The sequence below is a fragment of the Hemibagrus wyckioides genome, linkage group LG06 (genome assembly GCF_019097595.1).
Source record: "Hemibagrus wyckioides isolate EC202008001 linkage group LG06, SWU_Hwy_1.0, whole genome shotgun sequence".
In the NCBI taxonomy this organism is placed as follows: domain Eukaryota; kingdom Metazoa; phylum Chordata; class Actinopteri; order Siluriformes; family Bagridae; genus Hemibagrus; species Hemibagrus wyckioides.
Window position 1 is genome coordinate 36283526 of NC_080715.1, and position 14256 is coordinate 36297781.

The 14256-nt window shown below is 36.7% G+C and overlaps 2 protein-coding genes across 2 annotated transcripts; one reads left to right on the forward strand and one right to left on the reverse strand.

The window, feature by feature from the left end:
• Nucleotides 1–49: 49 nt before the first annotated feature.
• On the reverse strand, nucleotides 50–2772 carry irf4l (interferon regulatory factor 4 like). Its single transcript, XM_058392487.1, has 9 exons — nucleotides 2659–2772; nucleotides 2305–2480; nucleotides 2014–2200; nucleotides 1811–1890; nucleotides 1574–1691; nucleotides 1365–1466; nucleotides 931–1254; nucleotides 664–773; nucleotides 50–567 (listed from the first exon to the last, which is right to left on the reverse strand). The coding sequence occupies exons 2-9, from the start codon at nucleotides 2476–2478 to the stop codon at nucleotides 403–405; spliced, it is 1260 nt and encodes a 419-aa protein (XP_058248470.1). The 5' UTR covers nucleotides 2479–2480; nucleotides 2659–2772; the 3' UTR covers nucleotides 50–402.
• Nucleotides 2773–11362: 8590 nt separating this feature from the next.
• On the forward strand, nucleotides 11363–13923 carry psmg4 (proteasome (prosome, macropain) assembly chaperone 4). Its single transcript, XM_058393419.1, has 3 exons — nucleotides 11363–11695; nucleotides 11857–11932; nucleotides 13730–13923. Exons 1-3 carry the CDS (start codon nucleotides 11513–11515, stop codon nucleotides 13849–13851), a joined length of 381 nt encoding a protein of 126 aa, XP_058249402.1. The 5' UTR covers nucleotides 11363–11512; the 3' UTR covers nucleotides 13852–13923.
• The last annotated feature ends 333 nt before the right edge of the window (nucleotides 13924–14256 follow it).

Here is a 14256-nt window from a genome sequence, read left to right on the forward strand (position 1 = left end):
CATGAGACTCCATTTTATTTTCTGAATTTATTTTTAAATGAACTGCAGCTGACAATGCTTTAAATTAATTACAAAAAAGATCGCTACACATCATGATCATCAAATCATTTTAGAACATAGTAAATCTCCTTTAAGCTACAATATTTCTACATCTTCAAACTTATCCTTCAGTGCAGTAAGTAAGAATCTAAACAAATCAGCAAGTCTAAGCATGCATTGTCCATGAGATGCCATAGAACTACAATAATGCTACTACAGAAAAAACAAAAGTAATTAAAGAATCTCACTCCTGGTAGACAATCTCACAGTATCTCCTGTAGACGTACATAATTATATTTTCTCCTAATGCAATCAAGCAAGCATAATGGAATGTCACTTTCTCACTTGTGTGTTACATGGTATTTAGTCTTGCAGGGTGTCATGCTGATGGGAGCTCCCTGTGTAGATGTTCTGCTGAGAAGGAGGCATCTGTTCCCACATCAGTGGGGAGGTATCAGGGGCCCTCATGTGGTGTGTGCTGCTCTGCTGACTCAGAATGAACAACTGGCGAGCAAACAGTGGCTCCACCTATGGGTGAAAAGTCATGGTAACCGTTCTTTGCTTCTCATCTCAAGTTACCTAGTATCACATCAGTGCCCAGGGAAATGGGAAGGTTGTATGTACCTGCACTGTTAAGGGCCTCCTGTGAGCGTGGACATCATGGCACTGCTCAAAATACAAAAGCACCTGGAAACAAGGAGGAGGCCGTGCCTGTAGATAATAGCCTTGTAGCTCTAAATGACAAAGACAAAGACGGTTAATAGGGTAAAAACCCAAGCAGTTTTTCTTCCTCTTTCTGGAATCTACAGATTGATCTCAAATGCCAAAGGATCTTTAACGTTTCCTGAAAAACAAATACTCACTTTAAAAGAGTATACAGTTTATTCTAACCTGCCATGAACTGCTGGATGTCCAGGAGTTTGCTGGTTTGGTTCCTTTCCAGTTTATTAGGTTTTTCCCCGTTGGTGTTGGGCATTAGCTCCCAATAGACCCTGGCATTGCAGAGCCTCCGGGCACACAGTCCATCAGGAGCCATCCATATCAATACACCACGCTCCAGCTCTGTGTCTTCAAACTGAGGAAGCTGCACCAGTTCAGGGCCTCCGTAATTCTGGTTCTCTTCATAAGGAGCCAACCTGCAGCCCTCTGTGCTGCACACCGTCACCTCCCTGATCAGAGAATCCCCACTGAATACAGACACCTGCAGTCTGGGATCTGGCACATGCAGGAGGAATTAGGATAAGGGAATGTGGAAGTGTGTGTGTGTGTGTGTGTGTGTGTGTGTGAGAGAGAGAGAGAGAGAGAGAGAGGTTTTGTGTACATACCAGAGAAAGCTGCAGATCTCATGCTTTGCTCAAAGTTAAAGGTAGATGATGAAGGGTCAAAACCACTGCAGCTGTAGAATGAGTTGTTGATCTGATAACCAACTGCAGTAAATAAATAAATAAAAAATACATAAATATATGCTGAAATGATATTATAAGGGAAGCAGATGCACCCTGATGCATCCTTTCTGTCTCACACACACACACACCTGGGTCCCAGGACGCGGTGTACGAGTTTGGACTGTAGGGATAATAGAAATCTGGAAATTGAGGTTGTTCTGGTAAATCTCTCCATCCTTTCTCAGCTGGAGACAGGAAGTTAGAAACCTGTGCGAAGAAAGCGTCAGATTTCAAATACTAAATCTTCTCCTAAATTATTTTTCAGGATTTTTATTTTTATTTTTAAATATATATTTTCTATAAAAAATAAAAAGTATAAAATTTACCTGACTCTGCAGAGATGTGTATGCTGGGTACAGTGGGAAGCTGTGAGAGCTTGTTATTGTGGACGTCCTCTCACAGGACACTGAGATAAAAAGTAAAAGAAGAGCACCGTTTTAATCTTAAAAGCCGCATATACGCAAATATTCAAATAATTAGGTTCCAAAGGTGTAAAAAATAAAATAAAAAATAGTGCGTCCTTACTCACCTCTCTTGGTGCCCTCTGGGATGACTCTGTAAACTTTATAGGGCTCGGAGGTGTCCAGCTGACTTCTTTCCACCAGCTCCTCGAAGTCGTTGCTTTTGTTGAGCGCGCAACGGAGGCGCGTTTTCCATGTCGGGGGATCCGGTTTATCGATGCCTTCGCGATATTTGCCTTTAAACAGCGCCCAGGCCTGATGTGTGTAGGAAAGGAACAAGAATAACAATCGATCAATCAATCACTAAATCGATCGATCAATCACACTTGGCTTGGTTTAGGTTAGTTTTTGAAGAGCACCTTGAAGAGCGCCGCGTCTTCCTCGCGGTTATAATCCTGTTTGCCGGCGTGTTTCCACGGAATACGGAACGTGCTCTTCTCCCGGTCCTCCCACACGAGCCCGGGGTATTTCCCCCCGTCCACCTGCTCAATTAGCCACTGACGAAGCTTCCCGTTACCCGAGATTCCAGCCATTCCTATAGAGAAAAAAAAATCAGCAATAATAATAATCATCATCGTCATAATAATAATAATAATAATAATAATAATAATAATAATAATAATAATAATAAATTGACATATAGTATTATTTGTATTCTACTTATCATTTAATGCACTAATTATGAAGCTTTTTACGCAAAACAATGTTCTCACCTTACTCTCACGCAGATATTTTGACATTTGAAACTCCTCTCGTTCAAATTTCAGCCGCAACTTTCCTGATGATTTGCCTGCAAGGGGCACAGCGTCACTCGAACTCAAAGAAGCAGCGGCCAGATGTGCGCCAGGGGTTCCACCAAAGTTTATAGATGCATGCACGTACACACACACACACATACAGAGAGCGCAAACGCGCACGAGAAGGCAGTCTACCAGTTACAAAATTAATTTATTTCATTAATTAAATATATTTTTTAATTCTTAGTGTTGGAAAACATCTGGTACCATGAGCTCATGTATCTGTCCCGAGCACACCTGGATTTAACTCATCAACTTATTCTTAATGATAATGATAAAATCTGTCTCTTTTTTTAAGACTTTTGTACAATACGCACAGGACCATGATTCTGAATCAGAAATGATTGCCATTTTTGTGGTTTTCTGAAAACAGAAACAGTTTTTTTTTTCTTTTTGAAGAGACATTATATATTCCTAAATGTTCTGAAGCAAATGTGTCATAGGAATTACCTAAAAACCCAAATTCCCCACAGCTGAACGCTGAAAGTTCAGTGACATTGCATATTTTCCGCTTGAGTTTGAGTCACATCTGCTATTAAATACAATTTGTCCAGAGATGACTAGATCTGAACCCCGGACCCCTGATTCCTCTGAGACCTGATGGTTACTCAGCATTCAGCATTTAGCGCTCTCGCGCTCTCTCTCTCTCTCTCTCTCTCTCAGTGTGGCTGATGCAATGTCTTTCCAAATCATTAAAATATACTTTAAATTGATTAAATGACTGACTGACTGATTGATTGATTGATTGATTGATTGATTGATTGATTGATTGATTGATTGATTGATTCATTCATTCATTCATTCATTCATTCATTCATTCATTCAATCAATCTTTTTTCAATCAAAATTTCCTTCTCCTTCTTTCTTTCTTTTTCTTTCTTTCTTTCTTTTTCTTTCTTTCTTTCTTTCTTTCTTTCTTTCTTTCTTTCTTTCTTTCTTTCTTTCTTTCTTTCTTTCTTTCTCTCTCTCTCTCTCTCTCTCTCTCTCTCTCTCTCTCTCTCTCTCTCTCTCTCTTCCCTCCATCCTTCCTTTCTTTCCTTTATTTGTGTTTTTATGCATTTTTATCCAGCTTCAGCTTAACCAGAATGAATGAATGAACGAATGAATGATTTTTTTTTTTACCCCTTCAAACTAAATTCTATCAAAACAAGTGTGAAAATGTTCTTGTGTGCTTGTGTTAAAAAAAAAAAAACCTTTCACAATTATTAATGACAATTATTTACATTTATAGTATGACAAATTTTTTTTGAGATAACATTTGTTCATTTTTGGGTCTTAACCAAATGATATGTAGTCATTACCTAAAAGTGTTTAAAGTCATCTATCTATCTATCTATCTATCTATCTATCTATCTATCTATCTATCTATCTATCTATCTATCTATCTATCTATCTATCTATCTATCTGTCTGTCTGTCTGTCTGTCTGTCTGTCTGTCTGTCTGTCTGTCTGTCTGTCTATCTATGTATCTATGTATGTATGTATGTTTCTTTCTATCTATCTATCTATCTATCTATCTATCTATCTATCTATCTATCTATCTATCTATCTATCTATCTATCTATCTATCTATCTATCTATCTATCTATCTATTAAGATTAGCTGTCAACCTAACTGCTAATTTCTTTGCTTCCCCTCCCTCTTCTCTCACCGAATGATTTTCCCAGAAATCTCTACATCTTGCGGTTGCCAGTCAGGTATTCAAATGAACCATACCCCTTCCGCAGGCCACCTGTTCTTATCATTACGCTGCGCATTTATGACGGCTTTCAAAAACATGCTGAGTCAATGCAATACCAAAGATCAACGAAGATATTCAGATAATACACACAGCTCATTCTTTCATGCGGGTGGTTACAAGTTAATACAATGTGTGAAGAAAAGGATGTAATAATAATAATAATAATAATAATAATAATAATAATAATAATAATAGGCAGATAGACTACACTTCACTACAACACCAAGTTTTCAAAAAAAAGGATATCATTATCTGAATTTTTTTTTTTCCTGAAGAGAAAAACTCTAAACTAAGAAGAAAAATGAAATATAATCTAAATAATTATTTAATTATAACATTAATATAAAGAGTATTATTCTATATTTGTATTAATATAAAATATAAATATGTGTAACTGCAGGATGTTAGGGTGCATTATGTAGGGGGAAAAAAAGCTTTTCACATGGTTAAAAAAAACAGAAATGACAATAATTCTTTGAGTTTTTGTTTTTTTTGTTTTTTTTTGTTTTTTATTTTTATTTTTATTTATTTATTTGTTTGTTTGTTTATTAATATTTATTTATTTATTTATAAGTACTCATTTTTGCAGTATATTTCTGTGTATTTTATTATGCAGAATATATTCAGATTTCTATTTTTCTGGGTCGTGAGTTTCTGATGAAACAAATAAAAGTTTTCTTCATTTTGCTTTAGCTACTGTCTTGTTTAAAGTTTTTCCATATTTTATTTATTTCCACTTTAATGTTGCATTCAATATTCTTTCCACTCTTCTCATAAACACTGTTTTTTTGTTTTTTACAGTGTTTTTTATCAATTGTTTTGTTTCACAGAAACTGAAACATATGATCTAATATGGTTTTTGGAGTTTATGATCTACTTCTTCTAGACTCTTCTTGCCCTTATCTGTTCTTTCGTCCTCTCACTTTCCTACTGAACACAGTTTCATTCTGAAACCTCAAGATCCTGTAACATCAGATAAGAAATATTAATTATAAATTTGATGATTTTATTCAGTAAATAGGAATTCATTAAAAAAAACAAAAAACGTTGCTTATTATTTTTTATTCACATTAACCTGTTAGTCTCTCTCTCTCTCTCTCTCTCTCTCTCTCTGTGATTCTGTCTCTCACTCTGTCTCCGTCTCTTCCTTCATCTCTATCTCTCTCTTTCTCTGTCTGTCTCTCTCTCTCTGTTTCTGCCTTTCTCTTTCTCTGTCGGACTCTGTCTCTATTTGTTTCTCTCTCTTACTGTCTCTTTCTCTCTCTCACTCTGTCTCTGTTTCTGTCTCGTTCTTCATCTCTCTCTCTCTCTCTCTCTCTCTCTCTCCATCTCTGTCTGTCTCTGTCTGAATGTGTATCTGTCTCTCTCTGTTTCTGCCTCTTTCTGTCTTTCTCTGTTTCTGTCTTTCTCTTTCTCTGTCAGACTCTGTCTCTATTTGTTTCTCTCTCTCTCTGTCTGTTTCTATCTCTCACTCTGTCTCCATCTCATCCTCCGTCCGTCTCTCTCTCTCTCTCTCTCTCTCTCTCTCTCTCTCTCTCTCTCTCACTGTCTGCATGTCTGTCTGTCTGTCTCTCTCTCTGTCTCCGTCTCATCCTCCGTCTCTCTCTCTCTCTCTTTCTCTCTCTCTCTCTCTCTCTCTCTCTCTCTCTCTCTCTCTCTCACTGTCTGCATGTCTGTCTGTCTCTCTTTCTGTCTCCGTTGCATCCTCCGTCTCTCTCTCTCTCTCTCTCTCTCTCTCTCTCTCTCTCTCTCTCTCTCTCTCTCTCTCTCTCTCTCGGCCACACTAACATCTTATCTATTTTGGAAAGCCATAGCCTAAGTGAAATTTGTTGCGCTTTCCATTTTCCATTGAGCCCTTCAGAACAGGGAGAAGAAAGTCACACTTTCAGGTTTATTTTTCAGTGGTAAAATTTCTCTCTTGAATTGCGTTTCAAAACAACACGGCATTTACAATCACAAAACAGTTCACACGCAGAATAGAATAGCCTGGTCAGCTAGTACTAACATTTCCAAAAAATCCTTGATTTTATTGATATGGAACATGTGTCAGGTTTATCAGTCTGCCCAGTCAAACAATATACATAAACTTGGACCTTTTTTTATCCATTACTATAAAAAAATATAGTATTTATAGTATATAAAATATACTAAATATAGTATATAGTATTTATATATATATATATATATATATATATATATATATATATATATATATATATATATATATATATATATTTATATATATACATTTATATATATATATATATATATATATATATATATATATATATATATATATATATATATATATATATATATATATATATATATACATGTGCATGACTAAAATTATATAATAAAAGTCTAACCCTTATTAGCAATGTTAACACCTTCACCTTCCTCAAATAACTAAATAACCTTAATATCAAGTCCAAGTGTTGATTGTATCATTCTTAGTAGTAAAAATAATAACCCAACGAAAGGAAATGTCTACTCGACCCGTAGATGGATATAAATACATAATACCGACACCTCAAACATGCACCAATCGCAACAGAACAGGTCATTTTGCTTATTTGACATTTTTACCCAGCAACATCGCCCTTTGCCCCCCTCTCCAAAAATCCTGACAACAGCTGCTGCCATGTTTTTGCTCTCACATACTAAAACATGCTCACAGCCTTTTTTCATTTGAACTGAAAGAAAAACCGGAAAACCAGTGTTGCTAAAAGAGTCCAACACCTTGTTCCAAAAGCAAGAAACAGTAAATGTCCTAATCAAATGTGGTGTGTGAGAGGAAGCCAGAGATCATGTACTTTGGACAGATGTTTGAAAGGCCTTTCTGCTATACAAGCATTCATTCTTAACTGATGATGGACCTAATCATTATTTTATAGAAAGTTGAACATCAAATCAACTCTATAGAAAGTTATTTCACCTTTAACACTGATATCATCTGATATATATATATTTAAAATATGGATTATGTATGTTGTGAGTGTGCATGAGCACCTTGGTTAAGATTCATAGCCTGTCTTTAGGCCTTGGAGTGGCTTTCCTTATAATTCTAACATAAATAATATAATATAATTCATTCATTTATTATTTTTGTTCATTAATTATATAATATTTGCCCATTGATCTAACAAGGATGTCATATTGATGCTAGGGTCACAGAGGCATGTGCAAAAAACACACACAACATCTCCCTTAAGACATTATTCATGCAGGAATAATAAGTCATTATGAGCTGAAGTATTCCTTTAGAATAGTGTAGTAATATGTTGTTTTGAATGACAGCACATCTGGAACAAACATCATCACAAGTCTGGAAATTATTGAACTTCAATAAAGCACTAAAGAGTCACAACAAGAGGTATATTGTTCTTTCCTGATTTAATAATCATCACTTCAATTCGATTTTATTTGTTTTAACACCCGTACCAAGCAGCTTTAAAGAAATCTATCAATTCAGGATGATAAATTTGAAATTTCAGATCATGGAGGTCATTTCTATTCTCAGAAAGCTTCTCCTCGGCTGAATATCACATTCCGTTAATTGTGGAAATGAATCAGCAAACAGCAGGCATGACATGACTTGAGTAAGTGATTTAATGGTTTTTAGACTTTACGTTACAAAACGTTCGCAGGTGTAAGCAAAAATCCCCTAAAGCCCCAGACTTTTTCTCACATATACATCGTACACGCACACACACAAGCTAACACAAATGTTCCACTGACCCTCTAAGAGCTAAATCTCAAGGGAGGCTCACAGCTCAGTAGGGACACCCCCTCAGACACACACACACACACACACACACACACACAGGTTTGTACAATCCTCTTGTCAAGATGATAACATTTTTAAAGCACATAACCTTTTAAACTGAAGGAAAATGCCAAATATCTTCAAAAAGGTCATTTATCTTTGAAGGGACATTTGGTCTTCAAAACATTGCCTCACACACACATTGACACAGACACATAAAAATAATCCAGGAAGTAACTGAAAACTACTCATGACCAGTTCCAAAATGTACAGAAATCGTGTGACTGAGAGCGGCAGGTGACTTAACGCATACTAAAGCCTGAGCAGTCCAGCATGTCACCAAATATGGCCTCAAGCAACCAACCAGAACCGAAACCACCTAATCAACTCTTGCAGAAACTCATACAAACTCATAACCGTGAACTTACAAAAAAATTCCTACATACATGAATCGATTGCCTTTGAGTCATATAACAGCGCTCTAAACAATGTTCTATCATGAAAATGAATCTGTAGACCATTTAATAAACAGACCACCAGATTCAAACAGCTGAAAATGCTATAGATGAAGAAAATGCTGGAGTTCCTTCCTTACATTTTTGACACTTTATTTCAAGACTTCTGTTTCGAACATGGACTAGAGATGGACTATATCCCTGAGCTTTGGGGTAGATAGAGTTGGAGATAGAGGCTGAAAAATATAACGTTTCAGCTAGAGGCATTAACAGTTTTCAGGATTATCTGATTTAAAATCTTATCAAGAAACATTAGAAAAAATGTTTGAATGATACCAGGCTTTAGCAAGAACATGAAGCAAGAATTTCAAGTAAACAAAATGATCACATCTACTTATATACTCTATATCATGCTTTAGTTTATGTTCAAACATCAGTTATTTCATGCTTTTGCACCCCATTAGCATGAAGGGTCAGTGTTTTGTGAATGCTGAGATGCTTCTCTGCTCACCACGCTTGGAAAGAGTGATTATTTGACTTACTATATCATCCTTCCTCAGGCTTCTCATTCACTAAAGCGTTTCCACGCACAGATCTATCACTCACTCGATGTTTTTTTTTTTTACGTCATTCTGTGTAAAGCCTGTTGTATGTGAAAATCCCAAGAGATCAGCAGTTTCTAAAATACTCAAACCAGCACATCGGACACCACCAACCACACCTTGATGAAAGTGACAGAAATCAGGCTTTTCTTTACCTTTATTCTGATATTTGATGCCAAAATAAACAGAAAGTCTTGACCTGCATGTGCATGATTTTGTGCATAGTGCTGCTGCATGATTAGCTGATTAGCTGGAGAACAGGAACTCCTAATAAACATTAATCAGCCTAAATGAAGAATAAGGAAATGTTTCAGTCTGTGTAAATCCCCTGATATGAATCTATGAGCTGAGCTATAAAGAAATCAGCCCCAGCGCCAATTCTTCAAATCAGTGTGCAATTTTCTTATGACCAAAAGTGGTGCTGTTGTGCATGGGTCCTGCTTTAAGGCATCCGTTTTTAGCCAATAGTCTGACATCTATACCATTTATTTATATCAACCTCCACTTGTAGACTATGTACTTTTATCCAGCTTTCCAACACAGGACCAATATAACAAAAAAAAAAAAATTCTGTTCCTCAAACTTTCAAGATTTTAGCTGACAAACGGAAATATTCTAGCGTAACGCTACAGCAGATTTTAGAAATACCCTTCACACGAAGGTAGGCGGTTTACCAGAATACCAGCTTTGCATAAGCATTGTATTGATTACCTTTAATCTTTAATTAGAAGTGAGTTTCGAGTTGACAGACATTTTTGTTTTCTGTTCTTTTCTCAGGGCTCAGAAATGTGGTGAAATTCTTGATCAAGTCAATCGCACATCTGACCAGATAACATTAGATTTATTTCGGCAAAAAAAAAAACCCTGATGTCTGGTAGTTACCTCGTGGACGTTAGCATGGTGTTAGCGTTGTGTATTTTTTTTTTTAGTATTTCTTTCTAAACAGCATCAAAGACAAACAACGCCAATCCCAAACACCTAATTTGCATAAATACATATATAAACACTCATATATAAAAATCCTATTCGTTTTTTCCAGCCAGCATCCATCCTTCATATCTAATGAGTAAACCTATAGGTAGGAAAGTGGCATGGAAAAACTCCTTGAGACATCATGAGGAAGAAAGGATTAAAGGAACCAGACTCATGTTATTAGATTAGTCCAGAGTAGCAAAGAGCAGTCCTCTGACTGTTAAATACCAGGAGTTTTTTAGTCCATCAACCTGTTTTCCTTTTTCCCCTCTTCCCACACCTGTACACTATGCTTTGTCCCCAGAACGAGAATTAGCATTTGCATTAGCAAGGACATCAAATTGAAGGCTAAGTTATGACACTTAATAAAGACCGGACATTCAGTTCATACTGATTCTCATACACGCTCACATCTGTACTTTATTCATTATATAAAGCAATTCAAGCTTTACACAGATTGTGTTATCATAACTTTTCATCCGGGAGCAGCGTCGCTAATTCTTTGTCCAGCTGTGGCATCCATCCAACCATTATCTTTATTGTTTATCCTACACAGGGTCACTGTGAACCTGGAGACTATCCCCTGGCACAATCACACACACACACACACACACACTAAAGACATGTCTAAATATCAGCCTACAGCACCTTTGCTCTTTTCTTTGGAAAGTGCACATTATGAGTTTTTCTCCCAGAAGAAGGAGTTTTCTCAAGTGTATAATGAAGTTGTGCTGAAATTATGGTTTTAAAACGTGTTTTAATCAAAATCTGAATATTTTCCAGAATATTTATATATTAAGTCTTTGATACACTGACCAGGCTGACCAGGACACTTTGGCCCTTGTCAAACTCGCTCAAATCCTTACACTTGTCCATTTTTTCCTGCTTCTAACACATCAACTTTGAGGACAAAATGTTCACCTGCTGCCTAATATATCCCACCCACTAACAGGTGCCATGATGAGGAGATCATCCGTGTTTTTCACGGCACCTGTCAGTGGTCATAATGTTATGCCTGTATCATTTAAAGCGTTGTGCGTTTCTCCTATCCACCAGGAGATGGCGCTCAAACAGCAAGCGCCCCGTGAAACAAAGTCCCTGAAGAAGTAGAGTGACTCGCATGGAGGTTTCGTTTTTGTGCTGAAAAGACAAGCGTGTAGTTTGTTCGGTTCGGTTCGGTTCTTTTAAGCTCATCGTTGATATTATCAGGAGTTATTAAGAGTACAGTGCTATGGAGAACGGTGAATGTAGTAGCCAGGCTTCCACAGAGAGCATCAGTGTTCATGATTTTTCTGAGAAGCTTTTGGAGCAGGTGGTGCATTTCCATGTGATGAAGCTCAGTGGAGGCTTTTTGCTTTGGGTCGGAACCAGTCCTGTTCTTTCAAACCTGGCTGTTTCCATGGACAGCAGATTTGTAAGTTGTATACTAACTGTTTATGAATTAGTTCGGTTTAATCATGTGTGTTTAGATACCTGCTAAGACCTTCTAAGATCTCAGTAGACTTTCCTGAGATCTGATCTGAAAATAAAGTTAGACTTATACTAATATGTTTGTTTGTTTGTTTTTAATACTAGGACTCCATGCCTTTGTCTACACTGGTTTTGGGAGATTCATCAGACACGACCCCAACTTCCTTAGCTCAGAGACTGAGTAAGAGATGAACACTGTAACACACTGTACACTCACTGAGCACTTTATTAGGAACACTGTACTCATACAATGCTCTCAAAACAACCCCAGTTCGTCATGGCATCGACTCCACGAGATGTTTAAAACAAATTCTGCTCCTTGTCGATACGATTGGATCATGTTTGTGATGCGAATCTCCCTTTCTACCACATCTGAAAGTTGGAAGAACTTCATGAATTCAGTTTGTTTTGTGATCATCACGCTTTAGAAGCGTGTTTTGTGCATCATCACGCTTTAGAAGATACAACAACCTAAATACTCTGAGCAACAGCACTCAAATACTCTGTGGCATTCAAGTCAAATTTTAATTCAGTTTTATTTGTATAGCACTTTTTACAATGGACTTTGTCTCAAAGCAGCTTTACAGAACATAAGAAATATAGTACAAAAAGTTCATGATTAATATTAAACTTATATTTCAATTTATTTGTATTAATCCCTAATGAGCAAGCCTGAGGCGACGGTGGTGACCTTAGATGATATGAGGAAGAAACCTTGAGAGGAACCAGACTGAGAAGAGACCAGAGAATGTGATTATAAATGATTATAAACACCGGAGAGTGTGATTATAAATGATTATGAACACCAGAGTGTGATTATAAATGATTATGAACACCAGAGAGTGTGATTACGAATAATGTCCTTTCTACAGTCATTTACAGTCATTTGGAGTTGTGTAACCAGGAGCTCAACATTTCATGAATGAACATTTCAAGTTCATTATAGATTTATCACCAACTCCTCCATGCTGAAGCCTTCAAATGCTCAGTGATGGAGATACAGCAGTGTACCTAGAAAACATTTACACACTATTACACCACCTTCACCAGCCTGCACTGTTGACTAGCAGGTTGGATCCATGGATGGGCCCCAAATTCTGATCCGTGAGCCTCAGATTAGTGAGTCTGTGCCCACTGCAGCCTCAGCTTTCTGTTCTTGGCTATCAGAATTAAAACCCGATATGGTCTTCTGCTGTTTCTCTGCTCTGAGATGCTTTTCTGCTCACCACAATACTACAGAGTGATTATCTGAGTTACTGTAGCTCCAACAAGTCTGACCATCCTCCATTGACCTCAAAGTGTTTCTGACTGTAGAACTAGATGAGAAACTGTTGTGTTTGTGAAAATCCCAGGAGATCAGTAGGTATAGAAATACAAACCAAAACCGGCACCAACAAACATACTACAGTGAAGATCACTGAGATTTTTCCCCCCAGTTCTGGTGGTTGATGTGAACATTAGCTGGGGCAGCTGGCAGTTTATACACTGCACGGCTGATTAGATACCTGCAGGTGTTCCTAATAAAGTGCCCAGTGATGGGGGGGATCCTGTGATCCTGAACTTAGATGGGGGGGGAAACTAAGGGACAACACCAGCTTCTCTATTGTCCAATGAGGATTCAGATATAAAGTGATCGGTTAATTAAATAAGCTAATAATAATTCTTGTAGAATTCTATAATGAATATAATACCTTTTATTCTGGTGGAATTAAATGCAAATTTGGAATATATGCAAATTAATTGCAAAGACTTTTCAGTAGGCCCTTGAAAAATATTCTAAATAGAATTAGATAGGCCCTTGAAAAATATTCTAAATAGAATTAGATAGGCCCTTGAAAAATATTCTAAAACATTAACTTTTTTTTCTTTTAAAAGAAATTTAGTTGCCACAATTTATTTTACTTTGTGTTTAAGCTATTATTATTATTATTATTATTATTATTATTACTACAACATATTTTTTTTACTTTTCTTGCAGCGAAGAAGACCAAGAAGCAGGTGTTTGTGAGCTACAACCTTCCGGTGACGGACTCCAATCTGTCCATGTTAGTGGAGAACCGAATAAAAAAGGAGATGGAGCTCCATCCTGACAAATTTTAACCACTTATTTTTCCAATCCCTGCATGTTTTTTCTTTTTGTACATAGTCAACTAATAAAGATTTCCAACATAACCCAGCTGTAGTCTCTGCTCTTGTGTTTATACAAAGAAAGCCTGATTTAATGATACGTGAATAAGAAAAAAACAAAACAAAACTGTTATTCAAATGTATTTATTCACAAATGACATGTCTTATAAAAACCAACAGTGGAAAGATTACATTTCCATGAATTGCACTGCATTATATACCTGCGCATTACTGATGAGAAACACTATAGAACAAGTGGTATAAAATAAGTACATTTCAATCATGGAAGTCACATCCGTCATATCAAATGACCATTTAAATACCAGTGAACATTGAATTGTATTTATTTATTTTTATTTTAGGCCCGGCAAAATAAAA

Bases quoted from the DNA above. Each gene is read 5' to 3' on its own strand.
- irf4l (XM_058392487.1), bottom strand. From the start codon at position 2,478: ATGGCTGGAATCTCGGGTAACGGGAAGCTTCGTCAGTGGCTAATTGAG. The intron at 1,692-1,810 runs GTAAATTTTATA...TTCTTCGCACAG, and splicing joins ACACATCTCTGCAGAGTCAG to GTTTCTAACTTCCTGTCTCC. The intron at 568-663 runs GTACATACAACC...TTTCACCCATAG, and splicing joins GGAGGCCCTTAACAGTGCAG to GTGGAGCCACTGTTTGCTCG.
- psmg4 (XM_058393419.1), top strand. From the start codon at position 11,513: ATGGAGAACGGTGAATGTAGTAGCCAGGCTTCCACAGAGAGCATCAGT. The intron at 11,696-11,856 runs GTAAGTTGTATA...TTTTAATACTAG, and splicing joins TTTCCATGGACAGCAGATTT to GACTCCATGCCTTTGTCTAC. The intron at 11,933-13,729 runs GTAAGAGATGAA...CTTTTCTTGCAG, and splicing joins TTCCTTAGCTCAGAGACTGA to CGAAGAAGACCAAGAAGCAG.